The sequence below is a fragment of the Agelaius phoeniceus genome, chromosome 3 (genome assembly GCF_051311805.1).
Source record: "Agelaius phoeniceus isolate bAgePho1 chromosome 3, bAgePho1.hap1, whole genome shotgun sequence".
NCBI lineage: Eukaryota > Metazoa > Chordata > Aves > Passeriformes > Icteridae > Agelaius > Agelaius phoeniceus.
The window spans coordinates 32,441,451-32,464,303 of record NC_135267.1 but is presented as its reverse complement, the minus strand read 5'-3'; the positions used below and the strand labels follow the sequence as shown (position 1 = coordinate 32,464,303).

The following is a 22,853-nucleotide window of genomic DNA, read 5'->3' as shown; positions in this document are numbered from 1 at the left end:
TTCATGATCACTCATCTTCCTATTGCTAATATACCAAACTGGCTTGATCTGGACAGTAATATTCTTCCAATTTTGTCAACTATTTAATTGAGAATAATAATTCAAGTTCTTTTTAGTGCTCTGGAATCCAGTCAACAACTTTAAAAAATAATTTCATTAAATAGATGCTCCAATTCCTAATTCAGGATAAGTAACTTTGAAAAAAGTTACAGTATTCTGGTGAGAAAAAGACCAAAGAACAACAGAAGCAGTTTAAATAAGACCATACCTTCTTTAATGAGTCTCCAGGGACTAAAGAAAACTTGATGCAAATGAAGATTTGGGAGTTCAGGATCATCTAAATACTGTGCATTCAATCGCCTTACTATTGGTTGGATTGTTGCATGACCAAAACGAAAAGCAGCTGTTGAAAATACGTTAGAAACTGTAGGATTCATTGTGGGATCATAACCTGTATAAAGGCCAATATACAGATTAAAAGCATCTGGACCAATGATTTTGGGAATGTAATCTCTTAAAGTAATAATCTGAAAGAAAAGAAAAAGAAACATATTTCAGCTTTTCTATAGATGAATAGTAATGAATCCCAGGTGCTAAATGCTTTTTGTCTTTGTTCATCTGTGCCCAAGCATTTGGCATAAGTAAGAGCAGTATTACCTGGAAAACAATATCAGTCTTATTTTTGCAGCAAGGGGACAAATATGACCAGAGAGAATTGGTGTTGCAGCTCAGTGCAGTGCAACAGTCAGGCCCTGTTAGGTCTTACCATACATGCTAGACCAAAGCCTCCTGAGCAAAGATTACCAGGGCTGCTCATTTACAAACCACAGGGGTAATCCAGCTCACAGGAGGTGCGTTGAGATTAAAAATGTAAGTTATAATGGCCTTAAAAATGGCAATGAAAGCAAGAAGAACTAGAATATCTTTCAAGAATACTTTCTAATGTGAACAGATGCTATTTTCAGGCATATGTTTGTGACAAAAATCCTTTTTATTTTTTTTTTATTTGAAATGTTGAGGCCTTAAAATACTGGTGCCCAAAATCTCCTTGTAGACATTTTATACTAAACTTAAACCAATTTATAGACTTCTAAAAAATACACTTCAAAAATGAAAAGACTGATAAACACCTTCTGTCAAATGCTTTTATAATGTAATAGTATTATAGTGGCATGGAAAAGCATAGGAGTAATCATGACAAAAGGAAAGAGGGGAAAATATTCTAATGTACCAAATAAAATGAAAATGCATTATAGGTTAAAGATTATGCTGAACTCAATAAAGCAATATGAGATAAATATGAAGCATAATGAACTCAATAAAATACCTCATAGATTCAATATAATATGCAATAAATATACAGACAAATGTACTTTGAACTTGATATAGCGCATATTGAAAAACTAGCTGGCATAAAAACTACCTTATAAAAAACTTGTGTTTTTATTTTAGGCAAAGAGCACAAACAAGCAAACCTTTCCACAATTTGATCACTTTTCTCAGAGAGTAGAGGTTTAGGTTTTCAGGTTAGGTTGTTCAGTGAACAAAATATATAAAAGACAGTATGTTAGAATCCCTTTTACATCTCCTTTAATGCAGCATATGAAACAAATGAAATTATTGCAAGAAACTAATACTGACACTGTCATTTGAAAAGCTAATATTTTGCTTTATTCATAAAGGTTTTGCAAGACAGCAGTTCTAATTTTAGATATAGTTTTTACAATCAAAGACCTTATGGAGGAGTAGGTTAGTCATGGATACAAAAATCCTGGCATGACTAATTTTTTGGCTCATTTTAAATGAAATCCCTAGCTAAGCTGCTCAGAAAGGCCGGACTCCCTGAAGGAAAGGGCAACTCAGATTTTACATTTGCTCCAGAGGCAATGCCTTCATTTCTAATTTCCTTGATAGAGAAAGAGGGGTTGCCATTTCAAGACACAAAAATTAAAAGGCTAAGGGTAAAAAGGGGTCTTATGCCTGCCTACCCTCCACTAGGAGAGGCATCTGTTTGATAGAAACCTCCAAAGGCTAAATGAGGCTCCATCAAGTAGAGGTGAGTTTTAGACCATAAAGGCTAAAGTTGTTATTAATACAGAAGAATACAATACTGCTACTGGAATCTGCCAAAGAACCCCATCTGAAATGGCATCTAGCATTTGTGTAGTCTCTGGATATGGACAAATTTGTCTGTGTGAAGTCAAGGAAAGGCTCACTACAAGTTCCTAGAACTGACACATATATAAATTTGAAAGAAGATGTTAACAGCTGACAAGCATCAAAATTATTTTTGTTAAAATTCTTTTGCATGCAGTTCCTTCTCTCAGATAATGACATAAAATGTTTATTTGCTTTCATAAATAAGCACAGTACTTTCTTTCAGTAGAGTATTCTTTCTTTAAATGAGATTCTCTTGTGGAAACAAAGGAATGTGCTTGTTACAAAATATGTCAATAAAATCAGACAGCAAGTGACTCTACGGGAAAGAAAGCTAGCATAATGAATGGCTCCATCATTTCTGACTTACTTTGAGTCTATTTGTTAAAAAAATGTTAACTTTTGTGTGTTTGCAGGAGCATAAGGAATGTATGTGGATATCCTAAGTCTGAACCTGCAAGTTACTGCATGGTCTCAACTCTGTCACATTTATGAGATTAGTGGTAATCCAAATTCCTCTTAGGCTACATTCATCACCTCATAGCATCACATCCAAACTCTGCAGAAGCCTCATGAAGGAAACAATTTTAATCAGTAACATCAATATTTCTACTATCTCATGACAGTTATTGTTCCAACAGTTTAATTTAGTGGAAAATTATGACAAATGAACACTGTGTTTTAAACAGAGGCCCATATGCTTGGTGTTTTAATATGACCTTTTTATTCTATATAACCATATATTAACTGAGAAATTAAGATCATTTAAATGCTATTCATTTAGTCATACCAGAGAAAATAAAACACTAATTTCTTAGCAATTCTGCCAATAATTTGCTAAGTATCCAGATAGAAACAGCATCTGAGAGTCAGAAAAGGCTTTGTATAGATTTTGCATCATATCATGAATCCCATGTGCACTGTTTACAGAAAAAGTAATTGAATCCTGACCTCTAAACAATAGGATACTGCAAGTCAGACAGGATGTTACTTTAAAGGCAACACTCTTCTCATTCAGAAGGCAGAATTACAGCTAAACATTATTGTCAATTAGATGCAAAAGATCCAGAAATTCTTATCACTTTTCATAGGGTTCAGGAGACTTTCCTTTCAAAAGCCTCTACAAGTATACCCCAAAGTAGGTGTGAGTGGGGCACAATGGTTGGAACAGGAAAACAAAAAAAAAGGTTGGAAGGGTGAATATAAAAATATGTGAACCACCATAAGGATGAGTAAGGCCAAAAGTGTGTCTTGTCATTGCCATTGGCCAGCTATAACTGCAGAGGAATAATATCTCACTGAGATAGTGTAGTGCCAAATAAATGAAGCTTCAGCACTTGGAAAAGATTGCAGAAAAAATAGAGAACTATCAAATATAGCAACCATGTTTAATTCATTAAAGTGCTGTGCATGGTTAGTTTGCAGTTCTCATTGAAAATACTAAAGGATTTACAGATGATGAAGATGATGTTGAAGTCCTAAACTTTTGGGTAAAAGGTGATTTTACAAGAGTTCAATTTTTAATAAAAAAATGAACACATTATTATAGTTTTGTTAATAGTCTAAACTATACACTTTATAAACATGAGGTCTGACATTATTCAGTACATACTATTTTATAAGACATATTGTTTATCTATTTATTCTTTATAATTTCAAGTTCTGAGAGGAGCTATCTAATCATCTAATTTCACATCCAAGCAGTTAATTTATGTAAGTCTCAGAAGAGAGACTTTCAACCACTTTCAATCCATGCCTTGGACCATGCAAGATGCTCAGAGAACACAAGCAGATGCAGAGGGAAGCGAAATAAACACCTACATGTACACTGAAAACTAAAGGCAATTGTCACCTAAAATTGGGATTAAGTGGGAGCAACTGCATTCATTCAGAGATGGTTCTCTGGTACTAAATCTGGTAATAAATCAAAGAGAATTGGATTCAGATTGATCTGCAGAAGTCCTGCTCCATCTGACTAGTGCCAAATAATCCATCTTTCATAATCCAAATGGCACATGAGAGGAAACTGTCTCCAGAAAGAGCAGCATAGGTGTGTGCAAACTTCGTATGTATGAGATAGTAATGTTAAGACTAGCAATTGCATAATTGAACATTTTTTCTTCACATATTAAATGACAATGAAAAAATGTTTTTTTGCACAAAATATGAGGTAAATAAGAATATGTGTCTTTAACACTGTGTACTGCAGTATATTAACTTCATAAAGTTAAGCATGTGTCATTCCCATGAAATAGAAAGGACAGTTACTACTCCCTAACAGTGAAACTGTATAATGCAGCCAAAAAAAACTTGTTTTGTTCAGGATATCAACAGACAATTGTTATGTTTGCTAACTTTGTCAAGGTTCTATTATCAAATACTTGTCACTAGACATATTTAAGGTGCCAGAAAAACATCCAGGAAGAAAAGTATGGTCTAAATAGATTTTTTTTTAATCTTCTTTATTCTAGAAAGAAGAAAAGGCTTTTTTATTCAATTCTCTATAATTACACACCCACAGGCAGGACTCATGCTTGAAAGTATTCCTTCTGAAAAAAGAGAATTTTAGAAATGTCTAGCAACTGAAGCAAAACTTGATCGTGGAAATCTCAAGGTAAGTTCAACCAGAGCTGTCATTAGTGTGCCAGTTATCATACTACACTAATAGAGATACTCCAATTATCTGTCCTGAATGAATGTTTCTAAACCAGCTAGAGATAACTCAAACCCATTTCTAATGAGCCACAGGCAAATCTCATTAGTCTGTGATACCAGCAGAGATAATGAGCAGTGCTGATCCATGCAGTGCAGTGCCTTGCAAAAAGCTGTTTCTTTTAGGCCATTATGTTTGTGAATGCAAACCAGAAGGGTATAAATGCACAGAGATCTACTTTCGGACTTGCAATTTTCTTCTAACAAGTATTAACAACTATTCTGACTTGTCAATGCCATTCTTTTAATGAAAATGGCATATTTATGGCAGAGGAGCTGACTTGGTTAAAGCAAACAAAAAGCCAAACATTTCAAAAGACCTGACTAAATACAGTAAAGTGTGTTACTTGTCTGAAGCTATATGGCTTTGAGTGCAAGTAACAATGCATTGGAAAATGTGGGTGGTTTCTTAAAGGAAAATGCTTCATATTCTATTCCACTGTCTAAAAATTGTGGCAGAAGAAAGGAAAAATTTTTTATCAGAAAAGTGAAGTTTTATTGCATCCTTCCCCAGTTTATCTTCAAAAGAGTCTCCTTTGGTACTGAAAACAAAATACACTGTAAGAGTCAGAAAACATGTCCAATATAAACATTCTTATGGACTCTTCTGTATTTTCCCACTCTTATTTCTCCTGCTATCTCCTGTCAACAGTAGCCCCTGATGTTTGTGCACTACTACTTCATTGAGAACTTCACTGGCATTTTTACATGGAGGATTTATTATTTATGATACACCTGCAAGAAAGTAAATATTTTGTGTATTATATAAATACAGAGACATACATTACTTTTAAATAATTTCCCTTACCAAAAAAAAGGCAAAAAAAAAAGCATCTGAAAAAGCCTCTTTTATAGACAAAACAGACATTGGAGTTGCCTGCATAAATATGTATTAACTGCCATGAAAATCAGAGCACTAAAGTGCCTAGACAGACTAAGCACCAGGACATTGCATTTAGAAAGTGGAAAGCAAAACCAACTTTAAACATGCCATATTTGAAGCACCGAAATAGGTGGGAAAGAAAAGGTAACGTGATCTCAAAAAGCCCTCAGAGAAGCATGTTTGAAGCTTTGTGAGCTCTGTTGTGAGATATTTACTGCAGTGTGTAGATAAGCAAGCAAGCAGCCCACCTGATGCAGAGCACCAACAATTTTGCGTGTCTCTTGGTAGACGGTCTCCGCGCTCCAGTGGCCATTGATGCGTTTGAGGGCTCGGGCCAGGCGGTTGTGCTCCCGCAGCCACAGCGTGTGCATGGCAGCCAGGGATGTCACCTCGCTGGAGCGGCTGTCTCCAGCCAGAAAACATTCCACCCTCTCACCTCCACTTGCACTTGAGTCCTGTGCACAAGGGGATGGGATCTGGTCTGTAAAAGGCAGGTATTCCCGATGGTTATCATAATACTTTAAGTTTACTCTAAGAAGTCCTTCTTTGCTTGTTAAATTCCTCAGTTTGTTTTCAACAGCAGGGGTACTGCCATAGACTGTAGAGGCATCAAGGAAAGAAGTTAAGCCATTGATCTGTTGTCTTGTATTTAGCACAGATATATTTCCAAAGAGAACAGAATGATCACCAGTGCCGCATGCGGGAGATGAGCGGTAGAAGGGCAGGCAATCCATCCCTGCAGATAATGTATCGTTGGTGGTTACCTGCATACAAAACAAGGGTATTTTCTGAGGTGAGGAGAACAGCTGTGGATGCTGAATTGAGTCTTGTCTAAATATTTACCTTCTCTCTCTCAGTTTTTCATTGCTCAGACCTCATCTACTGGAGTGACATATTCTAAATATGTATAGATTGTTTTTCTTTAGACTGAAGGAAAAAGATGAATCTTTTTTAAGCAGAGACAAATAAACCCCGAAATATTTACTCTATCACAAGCTATTGATGTAATACATCTACATCTAAATCAGTCTGGCTTTACAATGAAAATTCATCATAAAATGTATCAGAGTGAAGACATGAACAGCTGGTCAAATTCTGTTCTACTGAAGAACAACTGAAACAGCAGGTTTACCTGTATGCATCAAAACATCATGAGGAGTTTCAGTGTCTGCAGCAGCACTCTGTAAAAGCTTTGGTTCAATGCTGAATTCTAATCCAGCTTCCTAACTAAAAAGGACAGACGTAAATATTCATTCTGCTTTCTACCAGTCCCCCACAAGTCTTCTGCTGCATTATTTTGCTGCAACAGTTGTCTTACAATTACTGAATTCTGACCATCTTTATAAAAAGCAAAGGCTGCACATAGACTTGGCTAAATGAAAGATTGCCCAGTCCTTTATTGATTTGAACCCCACACAGTTGAGACACTGAGGTCACATAATGAGGTTCAAAAATCTGACTAAGAAAAAAAATGTTTTGTACAGACACCTGAGCTAACCCTAATTTGTATTCTATCTGCTTGCTTTTCATTTTTCAGAACTCTTTGGCAGAAGACAGTGAATGCTGCATATATGATGTAATTTCTTCTTCATTTTTCTAATAATGCAGAGATCAGTCTGCAAAGATAGAACAGTCATTAAATTGGGGTTAACAGTAACAAAGCAAATTTGGAGTGAAATTAATTAACTTTATATATTAACATTACCTCACTTGTTATACCAAGTAAAACCTTCTTACTACTGAGAGCTCATGTCAGTAGAGATTGATAACAACAAATCATTTACATTAGGAAATGGTTTAATTTTGTTTGGTAAAGAAATTCTACCATTATTTCTTCATTGCCTAGGTTTTAGCAAATCAAGGTAGGTTATGTTTGAAGAAAACAAGTAATTTTTTTTACTGATTTTTGAAATCAGTAATTTCTCTGTCTTGTGTTTTCGATTTAGCATTTGTTATTATGTCTTTTGCTATTAGTGTGGCTTCTTTTTCTGTTCAGCTGGTAATGTAAGCAGGCAGCTCATCTCATAATACAAATATCTGAACTTGACAGCCACAGCCCTGTATGTGTTTGAGTGTGTCCTGCTTCTAGTCATCAGGAGATATTCCAGGAAGAATTCAGATATCACTGAGAAAAGAATGTAGGAGATGCCTTTATGCTGTTAAACAGCAAGGCTCACAGCAAAACATATAAACACTGAATAAAGTTCATACTGGATAATCTTTAGTTAACTGCCTCTGCAATTTCAATTCAATCTGTTTTGGTCCCAGTGGAGAAAAACCAGCAGTAATGAACATTAAGGGACTGGCAGAGATGCATTATGCTGTTCCTTTTCCTTTTCATAGGATTAGTAGTTTGCAGCCAACAGCTGAATGTATAAAATAGAGGTTCCTTCTATTATTATTTAGAGACATTAAAAATAATCTGAGTGAAAAAGGAGACCCTTTTCTGCTGAAATGGGTACTGAGTAACATTTATTTTCAAAACTAATTACTGAAATTAATGTGATTCTTTTTTGTGTATAATTCTAGAGGGAAAAAATTGCAACAGAACCTTGATTGGTCACAATAGTTTTCCTGTATAGCTGCATGTTAATTTAAATGGTTATTATATATGCATGGTCAAACCTAGTTATGGTGAAATTCTTCTATGTGAAGGAAAATGAAAGGTAATAATTGTTTAAGTGTACTGCAATCTCTAAACTGTTATTTCAGTTAAAGAAAAATCTTGCTTATTGTGAATTCATCCTGTGGGAAATGACCTTGTAAATGGTTTTTTTACTGTAGATTTAAAAGAAAACCTAGCTTATGGTCTCTGAAAGTTTAAAAAAAAGGAAAATATTAGTGCTTGAAGAAGAGTCCATGATCTCATCTGACAGCAAGCTGCTGCTTCTGAAACAGAAGAAGAAGGCAGGAACTCTGCTGGTTGTTGAGTGCAGATGACTGATCTATTTGTACCTGAGACAGTAACCTGTCATGTTACATGTCACCTTTTTCAAATCACCTCAATTTTCTGTGACTCTATTTCTTTTCCACCTTTTTTTACTCAGGTAAAACTGTAAGCTTTTCTGGATTGCATCATGCTAACTGTATGCGTCGTGTCTATCTTAGCAGCAGCAGCTTAATTAATACTGAATAAAGTCAGTAGCTCTCTTATGAAAGTCTTTTTAATGCTTCTTTATGTCTCAGACCTAACCTGAAATAATAATCTGAGGAATGACAAGTTTTCTCTACAACCCTGTTCTGCATCTCAGGCTGTTATAAAAGAAGTGTAAGCTAAAGCTAGTGGGTTTGGGGTTTTTTTTTCCCATTAGAGGACCCTGTAAATGTACAGCAAAAAGAATGTTCAGGCTCTATGTGAGAATTTCTGAGAGAAATTCTATAGCATTTATTATAAAAATATCCAGAACAGAAAATCACAATTGTTCCTGAGAACCTATGAATCATTTACCTGCACTTCTTATTAATATCAATGCACTATTGCAGCTTTTGATCCTTCATTGAGTTGCACTGACTGAATATTTTCTAGGCAGAATCCCTAACCTGTGCAGTCAGGAGCCTCCTCTCCCTGCTGAAATCCCCAGAGACGATGTGCAACTGCAGGCACAGTTGTCCTTTTCTGTGGGTGGATTCTCCCTTGGGTGCTGCTTTTGTAGGAACAGCAAGAGTGCAAACTGCAGCTTCTGTGTCTACACTGCTGTATAATATGCTATTGATTTCACTGCCATTGGAAACCAGCCATATTTTCTTCATACGCAAAATTAATGTATAAAACAGACTGTGGCAGTTTTCCAAATATTTACTATGTGGAGATTTATTTAGTTAATAATTCTGAAAGAAGAGTAGTTCTAGTGGGCAATAGCATTTTGTTTCAGTGTTCAAAAATTAGCCCTTCTGGTCACACTATTTACTGCATGTACTGCAACAGCCCTTTCTTTTTCTGAACATATAAAAGCAAAAGAACAACCATCTTTGTATCTGTCCATCAAAGCTGTGAATAACAGGTTATAACAAAATGAAGTTGAAAAATTAACCATGTAAAGGGGTCACAAGTTTGGAAATGTATCTAATCCTTTCAGGGTTGTGACTGAATTTCTTTGTATGTCCCCTGCCATGGCCAATTGTGGCTACATCGAAGGTAGCCTTGAGCCATCCTCCTACTGGGCTACACTGCTGAGTAGCAGGAGCATCCAGTGCTATATTTAGCTACACATTAAATATTCAGTGATAGATTTAGTACATGTGAACATGTTTTGTCTTCAAGAGCATCCTTGAAACATGCTCTCTGAACCTCGTCACAGCTCTAAGACAGAAATCCAAAGTCTGTGCCTTGTTTAGAGCACTGAAGGATCCATTTGCAAGTCTATGCCATAACAATCTGTGCACCTTTTATCCCTCTGCACTGAATGCCTCTACCATATGAATAATGTTAGCCTTGGAGCCTTTTTAAAAAATCCCTTATGTTGTCTCCTTTTTAAAGTAGATGGGATTTCGAGACTTGAATTAGTCAGGGTTCAGTAATTAGACTACTGTGGTCCCTGTGATCCACATTTCATTCAAGTTATGGGAAACAGTATGAGTCTCCTCTCAATCGAAAAATCCATGTAGTAATAAAAAATGTGGGGGTTTTGCACTTAAAAATCAATACTAGTCATGCTATTTCAAAGAATTTATTGTAAACACAAATGGCTTTTGAAGACTTTTGCAGTTTTATAGCTACAGAAAACAGACTTTAAAACAGGGAGTTTTATATTTAATATATGTTTTATAAACATATATTATGGTGTATGTTTCAGATGGATCCATCTTCACATCATAAAAAGCACTGCTGGTCGGGGAGTGGATGTCCACCCTAGCCTCTCTTGGTAAGACTTTAGGAATGGGAATATTTCTAAGACTATTACTTAAAAACATAAACAGAAAAAAATAATCATGTCCCAGATGGAAATTTAAAACACAGTAAACTAGAGATTTTTGTCAGAACTATGGCATACTTTTAGTAATTAGAGCTGCTGTGGCTGATTCAGGTTACTCAGTGCTCTCTATTGCTCACTACCTGAAAGAATGGGGTTCTTTAAGAAACCTCTTTTCTTTTTGAATGCTCTCAAGATATGTTTGCGACTTTCAAAAGTCTTTATCTCCAGGGTGAGAGGGACTAGATTTACTTGCCTGTGGTCAAATTCTAGTTATTTATTAATTTCACTTAACCTTCCCTGTATTTTAAATTCTCCCACCATATGGAAGACAGGCCACCTTTTAACACAACCTGATTTGGTTCTCTTTACAGTTACCCAAATATTTTCCTCTACATTTAATGAAAGAGGAATGAGGCACTTAAAGCAAAAGGAGACTGTGGAATGTTTATCAACTACAGCTTGCTGAGGCAAAAAAGGTTTTCTATTCTGATAGAAGCCCTACATGGCAGTACATAGAGAAGCTGGTCAATAATCAAGCTCCAATAGAAAGTAAAGCAATTTAGGTTGCTCTCACTTGAACATTGCCAAGGGCTGTGATGAGCATGGGGCTTTCCTGTAGCCTGAGTTGGACAGGCTGTGCTTTGAGAAACAAAAACATGGTTTTACTTTGCTACTCAATTTTTTGAGTGAAAGAAGGACTATACTTTTAAATTAAGTGATCAAAATTACAGTATCCTAAATTTATACCTATTTATGTTTCTCCTAGCCCTCTAACAAGCTTTGAACTCATGTTCTCCATCTGCTCAAAGCAAAGATGTGATGTATGTAGGTTTCAGCAGCTCCCTGGAGATCATTTTTATACATACATTGAAAAGGTAGCTCTCTTTGAAAGTTTGCATTAACTGGGAGAAGTATCTTTGCTCTCAATGAGTAATGTTAAGATCCTTTCATTTAATCTGACTGAAAATGTAAATGACTACTTTGCTATATTCCCAAATGGAACTCAAAACCTCAAAGCATGAGAACAATAACATTAGGAGAGACCAGTAAGGTCTCTGCAGCATAAACCTTAAATCAAAAAATTAAATGTCTACCTGTTTCATATAATAGTTGTATTGTTTTCTATTTTTCTATCATTGTCTATTCTAATGTTTCTTGGCTTTACTCACCTGTTTAGAGCCTGGAATTTCTCTTGAAGAATTTAAGTTATAATCTTACCTTTATTGGAAAACATGGATTTTGTTTTTCACAAGTCATCTGGCACTCCATCCCGCTTAGGAAGGTAGTTCTACTTGTGCTCTGAGGTGTGAATGCAATGTCATGGTCTATGTACTGTCCCCATACCATGATGATATCAGAATACAGGCTGTCTTCAGTAACTGCCTCATTAGGTGCATGAATAATTTTTCTTGTCACTTCACGAACCTGAGAAGAGAACCAATTTACCTTGAGCGTTAAACAGTTTTTACTTCTCACAAAGTGATAGAACACTACAAAGTAGAGAGGACAATGATAAAATCTATCTTCCCCTTCCCCAACTTTATGTTGTAGAGTGCTTCTAATAGTTTGACTGAAACCAAACTAAAACAAAAAAAAAGAATCCAACAACAATATAAAATCCAGCTTCTACCAGGTTCTTATTTCTGTTTAGGAGCTGACACCAAGGTGTCACAAGCAGTTTCAAGGACATTTCAGCTGAGTTTTTCTATACGTTTGACAGTGAGGAGTGTATCTTTGATCTGTTCCTTTTCAGACAATTTTGAAAACCACACATTTGTTTTTGACAGTCCAAAGGTTTTCTTTCTATTTATTCTGTTTTCTCCTCCTTAAACAAAAGGATTTGCTGGAAAATCTCAAATCACTGTTGATACTCAGAAAGTTTGAGTGGCTCCATGTAAATGAAAGAGCTTATGCAGCCCGGGACATGAGGTAGGTTGCAAACACATGGTAGCAGAAAGTTCAGCTTCCTTTTCCCAGGCGAGGAGAAGCCAAAAAAATATTTCTGATGCAGTTCTGTGCAAGATGCACAGAGATACAGATGCTCTGAGGAGGAGCACATAGAGACATCTATGCTACGTGTCCAGCCTGTATTAATAACTAAGAAAAACCATAAGGGCAAAGTCAGCACTCAGTTTGTGGAGATGTTAAGGGTATCATTGTTCACAGATTCCTCCCTCATGCTGCAAAATATTCCCTGGCAAATAGCAGCTGCCTTGAAAGTCAAGCAACTGAAAGGCAGCACATAAAATCGACTGACAGAGCCTGTAATAAATATAAGGGCTATATAATGAATGCATAAGGCAGGTTCAGTTAAATGGAATTGGTAAGGACAACAGGCAACATGGGACTTCTTAGGAACATCAGGATTTTTACTGAAATAGTCGAGAGCAAGCTACCTACAGCTCATCAGGAATCCAAATTTTTAGATCAGTATTTTAATAGCTTTGGTGGCCACAAATATTTTCTTGAAATTCGTAAAATTTTCTTATCACTGTTTTGCTTTATAGTAATCCTCACACTTATCCATCACTTTCACAATATTTTCATGTTACTTTTGAAAGAATATAATCAGATAGCTAAAAGTACAAAAAAAAGAAAAAACAGTTATGACAATAGTTTTACCTATTTTGCTCCAAAACAAAGCAGAGAACCTTGCTGATGGTCAGATGTTGATTATCAGATTTGGTACAGTAATATAATCTTTTTTTAAGAGAGTTTTGCTTTGCAAGCATTTACCCTAATGAATCTAGAAAAAGGCAGTTTGTACTATCTACTGGAAATTTGCCTGTGTAAATGTCAGGTTTTCATCTCTGAGTGCTAAATTGTGCAACTTAGAGACAATGTTATTTAATTAATAACATGAGTTGTAGGTGACATTAACACTAAATTCTCCTGATTATCCTTATTAAACATACAATGGTTAAAATAACAAGACTTTGAGTTCATTAAAAGTCAGGTTTCAAAGCAATGATGACAAATCACCAATTGTAAATCCAGCCCAAATCATTGCACGCTGCACTAGGGAATTTTTCTCCCAGTCCTCAGTGCAAATGCTCTTTTTTCAAACTTCTCTCTATGGCAGGTCTGCTATTTTTAAAGTATGTGAGGTGCTATAATCCATAAATATTGCAATACTTTCTAAGATCAGTAAGTTTGACAAGCTAACAAATGAAGTCATGATTTGACAGCAATACTTGTTCAGTTAAGGCTTGCTAGCCTATGAGGAATGGCATACATGCACACACCTACACACATGCTAGCATGTCCCTGTGCTTTATATCTGTTTAGTTAACATCCAACCTTTTTCCCCTTCTTCCCTGAATAAAGGGAATTATTAAAACAAAGAATCATAAAATCACTGGAAAATCTAAGCTGGAAGGAAATTCTGGAGACCACAAGGTGCAATTTTAAATTGAAAGCAGGTATTAGGTTATTAAGAGCCCCATGAAGACAGATCTTGGGTATTTCCCATGGCAGATATGCCAGAAGTTCTCTAGGCTGGAATCCATATTCCAACAAAAACCTTTTCCAACATTTGTTGTGCTCACAACAAATTTAATTTCTTGTTTCAAAACAAAGTTTTCTCTGGAAAAACTTGTGACCATTGCCTCTTGCCATGGCAGCATGCATCGTTGTAGGCCTCCCTTGTATCTGCAATTTCATCACGGGAAGGTCAGAATTAGGTCCACTGTGCACCTTTTCTCTACCTGAGTAATGACCCTGTGTCTGCTGGCTGCCTGGTGCCTGCCAGGCCAGGCATTTGGCTGGCTCCTGTCCTGCCTCTCTCCCTTACAGCTCTTTGGAGTACTGGGCTGCCCCTCAGGAAAGTCAGTGCCCCCTGCACTGCGCTATGGGCTCACCCCAGCCAGGGGCAGGGAATCTCTCACCATGGGGCTGAACTTATGCTTTAGCAAAGCCACTGGCTTCTTAACCAAGATCCACAGACACTTTTGAAGAATTTTATACAGATACTTCCTTTACTGATGCAAATGGAGGTGTGTGGTGCAGGTGTGATAATGGCCCAGTGTGTGTGTTTGAAGTGATCTGGAGGTGCCCTTCCTCACCGAGGGGAGCTGGAATCCATTGTATCGGATACTGGGATCCCATCCTCGAGGCTGGCTGAGGCCATCTTCATAGGCTGCTGGAAGCCACCTAGCCAAAGCTGTGTTGGATGCCCCCCATCTAGGATGTTCCCTATGAAAAGAAAAACAAAATTAAAACTCTCCCAAAAGCAATAGCAGCAGCAGAACCTCTGAATAAATAAAATACATATAGACATATATACATACATACATACATACATACATACATATATATAATATTTATATTATATAATATTATATTTATATTTATATAATATAAATGTTCCAAATATAAGACCGGATCATAAAAATAAAATAATATTAAAAAATCATCAGTCACAGAGCAATATGCCATTATAATAAGATGTTCATGTAGCAATCTTTGAAACTGCGTAAAATACTTGTCTTCATGTGTGCCAATATTATTTTACTCAAAAAGAAAATAATGAAAATCTAAATTGCTAATGAATTATTACTATTTTACTCGTGTTTATAACCTAAATTGTTTACCTTCTGACATTTGTTAAATACTTGCTGTGAAGGTGAGTTCCTGATAGTGTCATCGTTCCCCATAAGTCAGATATACTCTCAAGTGCCTTTCCTAGCATCTCTAAAAAGATGTTTAAGAGCAACAAAAATGTTCTTTAAAAAGATGTGTTAGAGCAACAGAGAGAAAATAAAAACTTGGGGAAATATGAAGAAACCCTTCAGTGTGAAGGTGAAGAAAACTTAAATGAAAATTGGACACTAGTCATAGAGAAGAAATCATTTAGCTAGACCAAAGGAGCCAGGGCTGAAGAGATGGGAGCTGAATCCAGTGGCAATGCTGCCTCTGGTTGAAGCTATACCAATTTCTTGGGTCCATCTTTGGGATCCTGCACAAGCCCAGGCACTGAACTGTGCTGCTAAGTTGTCAGCACTAACTGCAGTGTAATTTTTCCTCACAAGAACTTGCTTTTCTCTGAATGTCACCTGCCTGAGCACATCTTGGCATCATTGCATACCAGTTTGTCACCCCAAAGCCAGCCTACGTGGAAGGGGGAAGGGGAGTAAATAAGTGTAGTCCAACGTGTAAACATGAGAGGGTGGCAAGTATCAGGTCATATTTAATTTCAGGATCAGCAAATGATTTCTGACCTATACTATTTATTAGCATAGTCAGTGAGTCTTGGGTTTGACCCAATTTATTTTCCCTCTATCATGAGTATTAGAAATTTTAGGATTTTTTTTTGGTTATTTTTCAACTTGTCCTGTTCAATGTATTTCATAATTGTTAAATATATGTCAACACTAAAAGGAAGAAATAATTTTTTGCAATGCATTCAAGTTGACTAAAGTTGTAAAGTAAGCCACAAAGAACCAGAAATATTTCTGGAATGTCGGTAGAAATATATAGTGTTAAAACATACATTTACATATCTATCAGGATGCTAAAGAATTATATTAATATTTCATTGATCTCCAGCACACTGAGGAGACTCAGTTTGCCAAGCTATATGGTGCTGTAATACACTTAATTATCCACAATAATTCACACTTGAAGGTTGAAGTATGCTTTAATAAAGCATTCAAATTAGTTACACTTGATTTGCCTTTATTGAAATTGCATAAAATACTGCACATAGTGTAGTGCTATTTTACTCAATTAAAAATAATGAAATGTTAATGTAACTGCTTAACTGGTAATTTTTCTCCTGATTGCTTTTGTATTTTAGCAGATCACTGGAATGTTAGTAAAACCCCTCTCACATGCCTTTTTATTATTGCATTAAACATGTTAATGTCTTGGAATCTTGCTTGAGTTACAAAGGCAGCTGAAATAATGAGATTTTGCTACCATACAGCTTTATAAAGTACCCGAATTTGATTACTATATATTCTGTTTATGGAAGGTGGGAGTTTTCATTTGCTTGTGAAATACTGGAATTGTACCATTTGGATTTTGTTTTGGCTGCGTGAGAAGCAGCCTGGAGTGTTAAGCTGCCATTTGCTATCCAGATTTTTATCTTTTGAATCTTATTTTAATGTTCTGCCTAGTTTCAAGTAGATTGAATCAATGCCATATGGCAACTTAATAATTGGAGTTTGTGATGTTTTAGGTTTTGCTGAGCTATCATGCATGTAACTTCTAGAAACATGGGACACTTCTGGAGAATAAGCCTGCTACTAATTGAACACTGAGTTTCCATTGAGGTGAAGTAGCTAACCTAAAGGAAAGATCTCGATTCCTTCTTCTGGAAGTCAATGGAGTCAGTCAGGATTGCTCATTCTTTCCACTAGGTGAGCCATACTGACACTTCTAACTGCTGGTACTGCACCTCCAGAGTGAGCATCAGGTCCTTTTCTGAGAGAATGGTTAACAATGAAATAGAAATGCTGCAGATAAAATTCCTCCCAGATGCCCCAAATATTAGGTGTACAAAAAGTAAGGTAGTCATGTCCATCAAGCCAGAAGGACAGACAGTTTCTGGGTGCCATCCTGTCATTCCATTCTGTTTCTCACTACCAGGAACAGCCAAAGATGCAGCCTTGCAGTAGACATATAACTCTGAAAGCTCTGATGAGGTGAAGCTAATTACACTGTGAGAGTCCCTTCCTTTAGTACCTGTAGTTCCTTCACCCTTTGAATTCCTTTCATTGTAGTGGACACTAAAAAATACCTAGATCAATGCTAGCTTGTTGGGATTAATAAATGGGAAAAAAACCAACAAAAAACCTCTTTGGATTTTTCTTTTGTTCCTTTTTCTTCATTTTAAAATAATGCAATTTTATTTTGCTTGTTCAGGCAGAAAGGAAACTGAAATCTGTTAATATCTCTTACTAGTAAAAGAGGATAATATCTCTGCTAGGAATGCCTGATTTTATGTTGATATTGTCCATAGGAGGTCATGTTTATACTATTCTACTACACCTTTGTTCTAGGAAGAGCACACTAAAACAAAGCAATCTCAGTGCTAAGGAAAACATCCTTTGCAATTGATCTGATTTTTCCCAAACATACAAACTGATGTAGCAGAACATCTGTAAAGCACTTCCTTGCTCCCTTCTAAACTAAAAATTTCATTTCTAAATTTCACTCATGAAATGCAGAGTTTCCTGATCTATAGTACAGCTATAGATTCAAACAGAGTGAACAAAAGTGCAAATGCAACACAGGTCTTGATGTATTTTCTGCCTGGAAGTGGAAGCTGTAAAGCAAGTAAAAGCACAGACTCGTATTTCATTTAATGTCTGAAGTCCTCAAAGCTGGCTTACGTCACAGAATATGTTATTTACATTACAGTGTTATGGGCTTTTTAGGCTGATGTATTTCAGTAGAACTAGAGGTATTTCAAGGGGCTCACAAAATTTTAGACTCAGTTAAGATCTGATTCACTGGTTTCGACTCCTTTGTTTTTGAAGGGTTTTTTGTCACTTTACACCTTTTACATTTAGATCAGAGAGTCTAAAATACTACCAAATATGAGCGGTGGGTTTATGTGGTACAGGCATAAAAATATACACAGTAGAACAGAGTGACTACAGACCAGACTCAATGAATCATATTTACCCTACCCAGCTTTAGATATCAGACTGAAATGCCTGTACACCTCCTAGTATTGTCAGTCACTGGAGAGAAAAAGGATGGAGTGAAGCACTCTGCTATAGGTAAAGGTAAAAAACCTTTACCTATAGCAGAGTGCTTCACTCCATCACTAGGGAGAAAGACTAAACAGCCACCCTGTAAATTAAGAGCTTCATCCATGTGTCTGTGTTCAGCTGCACAAATCTTGGCCAATGTATTCAAGCCCTGATGGAGATGTCAATGAAAATATTGTACTAGCTGCTAGTTCAGACTCCAAGCAACTCTGAACATGCCTGGGGGAAATTATGGATATCCACATAGTTAGATTTATAACACTGATGCATATCACATTGTGTCCTTTCAGCAAAGAGTCTATCAGGCATGTTCCTTGCAAATGACTTGCGATGTAGCAAAACAGATTCATCTCATAAAACCAGACTCACTGAATAATAAAACTGCAGAATTGTACTGCTCTTTATTCAACACATTGCAGAGTGCCTTAACCTGTACAATGATGAAGGCCTTCCATTTTCATCTCTGTAGTGCTTCACCTGTAGACTTACAGTCCAACTTTCAGTTTGTGACCTTAGGTCTATGTATCCAGAGGCTGCTGAGTAGAAATATTGTTTACCCTTGTACTTAAAAGGGCCCTTATTCTCAGTTTTACACTCATTGCATTGGAGGGTTCTGAAAAGACGAGCACATCTGTTATGTGGGGTTTTGCAGGAAGCAATTGCCAAATAGATTCGGCAACAAGTAGATACTAGTTATAAAAAATAGCCACTAAACATATAAAAACAGATATGTAAAATTAGGAATGACACCTAGAACTTTTTGATTCGTCCCTTCTAACTGTTAGAATTGTGGGAAAATACAAAAATATTTCTCCTTGGGGAGTAGTACTGTTTTCCTTCTTTATATAATTTTATCCAATTCAATCAAAAATAAATGCTGAGTTAGAATTAAGTTTTATTTTTATGTAGAAGAAGGCATGTACTAAATCGGTCCTCCCTAAATATAAAGTTCCTCATATAATCCTAGAAGCTTTCAGAGGGAAAGCCTGTTTACAAAAAGTAGTGCACAAAAGTGTAAATGATGAGTTCTTCCTCCAGGAACTTTCACTGGCACCTCATTTACAGCCACTGTTTAACACCAGTCCCCCTTCACCCATTTCCTTGGAAAAAGCAAACACAGCTTCTTGGGTTTAAAGAATGAGAAGAAAGGATTTTTCAGGACACAATTTTTATCATACATACCTGTTATTGCAGGCACCAGTGATGAGTCGATATTCATTAGCCAAGCAATTATTTGGACACTTTGGTGGCAACATATAAGGCAGGCATCCAGAAATATTAGCAATCATAGTGAGCAGATCAGCTGATAAATGATCTGAAAGGAAGAGTCCAGACAAGCAATTTACTGTATTGGATTTAGCTGCTAGAGTAGAAAAGGCATTATTGTCAGCCGCATTTACAGAATTCTCCCTCTTCCTAGGAAAGAGCACTTAGTGAGAAGTGCTGCAAGAGGCTGTGTCAGGGACATGGAGGAAGAGCTGGTTTTATTGGCTGATGCATAGAGAATGAGAAGAAAGAGGTTCAGCAACAGCTGAGAGCTGAGGTTGACCCGCTTGCTGCTTCCTTCTTTCCCTGTGTCGTAGTCCTTTACTTGCCTGGTCCTTGTGTTTACAACAAAGGTGTAATTCAATGCCATTCAAGGACAAAAGTATATGCCAAAGAAGAAAAATGTGTGACTGGAAAGATGCAGAAATCTAAAGACCCTGCAGCTGACTACAGTGTTGAGTGGAAGAGAAACAGAATTATTAGCTGGAATTTGGAAGCTAGGTAAAGTCAAGTCCCTTTATACCAGTAGACAGCATGTTATAAATATATTTCTGATACAATCTAAGATGGGTCTCCCAGTGAGCATCTGATGATAAGGGACAAAGCCAACTATTGTGTAAGCTGCAGAGAGGTGGTACCTATTCTCACCTCTGCAGGTATTGAAATATGTGTGGCCAGTTGGAGGTGGATGTACCCATGAAATAGGAGCAACTTGGTCTAGAGGAAGGTGACCTTGCCCATGGCAGGGGGCTGGAACTAGGGGGTCTCCAAGGTTCTTTCCAACTCAAACCTTTCTACAATTCTATGAGCATCCTTCCTGAACTCAGAGAACCCTTGACATTGAAAGTGACTACAATCATCACATGATGAAAGATGAGGGTAGAGGTAACATACAACTCCTGCCCTTGTCTCCCCACTGGCTAATGCATGCCACCCAGTCCCAATATCTATTTGTTCTGCCCATTCAACTCTGAAATAAGCTGTATTAGTCCATTGTTCAAACCAAAATATTAAGCCACAAAAACAAAGAACAAAGGTTCAAGAACCAAATCAGCTCAAAACATGTTCTGCTGAGCAGTTATAACCTGCACAAAGCAGTAGTGAGAACAGAGGGAGAATAGGTTGTTAGACTGGCTGTATAATCTTGTCATTATGTACTAATAACTCATGCCAAATTTTTGAATAGAGCTGTACTTCTATGTTAGCTCAGGTTCAAAATTATACTCAGAGCCCAGCTCCCCAGTTATCTGGGCTGCCTAGGTAGAGACTCATATGTTTTCTTTAAAGTCAATTTAGTTCTGTAATTCATGTAAAACTATTCTGTTGTGGCACATAGACTGTACAGTGTCTAGTCACATTCTGTTAACATTGTTTCTGTTCTGAAAATTAGCAAGAGCTTTGTGCACTTCTGAAGTTTAGAAATTCAACTTCTTTTGGATCCCACAGCACAAAAACAATTGCATCTGTGTATGTGTGTGTGTATATAAATATATGCACAGACATATCCGTATAGATAAAGATATATTTTTACTTCTACAAATGTCTCATTAGTTTAGTAAACCAGATATTTTTGCAAGGAAATAAAATAATAACTGTGGTGTGTGCTTTATGTTTGTTTACAGCACTCTAATGCTTCTATATCTTGGAAAAAAATGTTCGAATACTAAGATAGAACACTTTGTGTAAGTGACAGAATTAAATTATATGGGGAAAAAGTCAATGGTTCTGATATTTTGATCCTTCCAGATACCAGACAGACATCTTGAAATTCATATCTAATTAACAGCAAGTATTTCACTTTGACAACATTGAACTTTCTCTTTCTTTCCCCATCTGATATGAAAAACCCCAGTTAAAGTGGAAATAAATGTGCAACAGCAGTGCATTATAAAATTAGTTTTGGAAATAACAACATATATTATTTAAAGAGGGATATGCATATGTTGAGAGGAAGTGTGTTTGAAAATGCCAGTGCCATAGTGTGATAGAAGATTAAACACTAAACCCAAACTTCTGGGGAAGATAGACATTTCACTGCAAACATGAAGCTTGCAACACTGAGGGTATGCAGGCTGATTTATAGGCAATACAAATACACAGTCATGAGTTCACAGGGTGCCAATAGTGCAACACTGCTCTCCTCAACTATAACACCACCCACACTCCAGCAAAGAAAAATGTAAACCTATCTGAGGTGTTTTCAAGAACAAAAGAAAGTGAAAAATAAAATAAAAGTGAACTTAACTGAACCTTAATCTAAAAGACAGCATTCAACAAATCAATAGGGTGGTTTGCCAATATCAATACACTGTATTTACCAGTTGGATGCAATGAACGCTTGTGCCTCTGGCAAACTTTTTGTTTCAGCACCTGAATTGACATTTCCATTCGTTCAGCTGCTCGGGAAATCTCTTGACTCTCTTGTTCAGGAAATTTTGAGAAAGCCAGCAGTAAGGTAGGGGTTGCTATTCCACTTCCTTGGATCTTTCTATAATAGAGATAAATACAGAAGGTTTTGCAATGTATACATTTTTAGAACATTTTCATAACAATAAAGCTGTCTGTCCTGGATATGTTGTAAGTTTAAGGTATTTAAGGTATTAAGGTATTTTGATTGAAGAGAACACTGGGAAAGCAAAGAGGAAGGCTGTTTTGTGACCTTGTTCTGCAAGGAAAATTCTAAAAGAGAAACTGTGGTTCTGTTGGACACACAGCCAGAGTTCACCTTGTGGGAAGTCTTTAGGATGAGAAAGAAACTTTTAGGGTGAGCAGAGCCTGCAGCACCAAGTGGAAGACCTTGTGCAGGATAGTCACAAAAGAGGTCTCCAAACTCACTGCTGTGAGTAGGTTTTGCTTTCATGTAACATTTAATACCCAAGACCATCCTCAATCTATTTCTGAGCACCAATTCTCTTTAAAGTCTATATATCCACATACACAGTATTTCAAAGGTAGCTTAATAGCTAAAAAGGTGTCTGGGGTAAGTGGTCTCAGTTTTATTCCTAATAAAATTTCAATTCCTAATTCAAATAATCATTGTTAAGCATTTATCTTTAGCATCTCTTAGCACTTATCACGTTTAAGATATTGACCAAATAATTGCTTCAATATCTTGTGAGACATAAATATCAGTATCTCCATCTATTACATGAGGCAATTGAGCCACTGAAAGCTTGAGACTTATGTTTTTAAATTTTAAAT

The 22,853-nt window shown here is 36.5% G+C and overlaps 1 protein-coding gene across 1 annotated transcript in view; it reads right to left on the bottom strand.

The window, feature by feature from the left end:
- The window catches only part of TPO (thyroid peroxidase), a 44,815-nt gene that overhangs the window by 10,250 nt on the left and 11,712 nt on the right, over positions 1-22,853 (bottom strand). Inside the window, exons 3-8 of the mRNA XM_077176315.1 lie at positions 21,971-22,140; positions 19,569-19,701; positions 14,730-14,859; positions 11,884-12,090; positions 6,001-6,516; positions 269-527 (exon numbers count right to left, since the gene is read on the bottom strand). Coding sequence (XP_077032430.1) covers positions 269-527; positions 6,001-6,516; positions 11,884-12,090; positions 14,730-14,859; positions 19,569-19,701; positions 21,971-22,140 — 1,415 coding nt within the window. The remainder of the gene's footprint in view (positions 1-268; positions 528-6,000; positions 6,517-11,883; positions 12,091-14,729; positions 14,860-19,568; positions 19,702-21,970; positions 22,141-22,853) is intronic.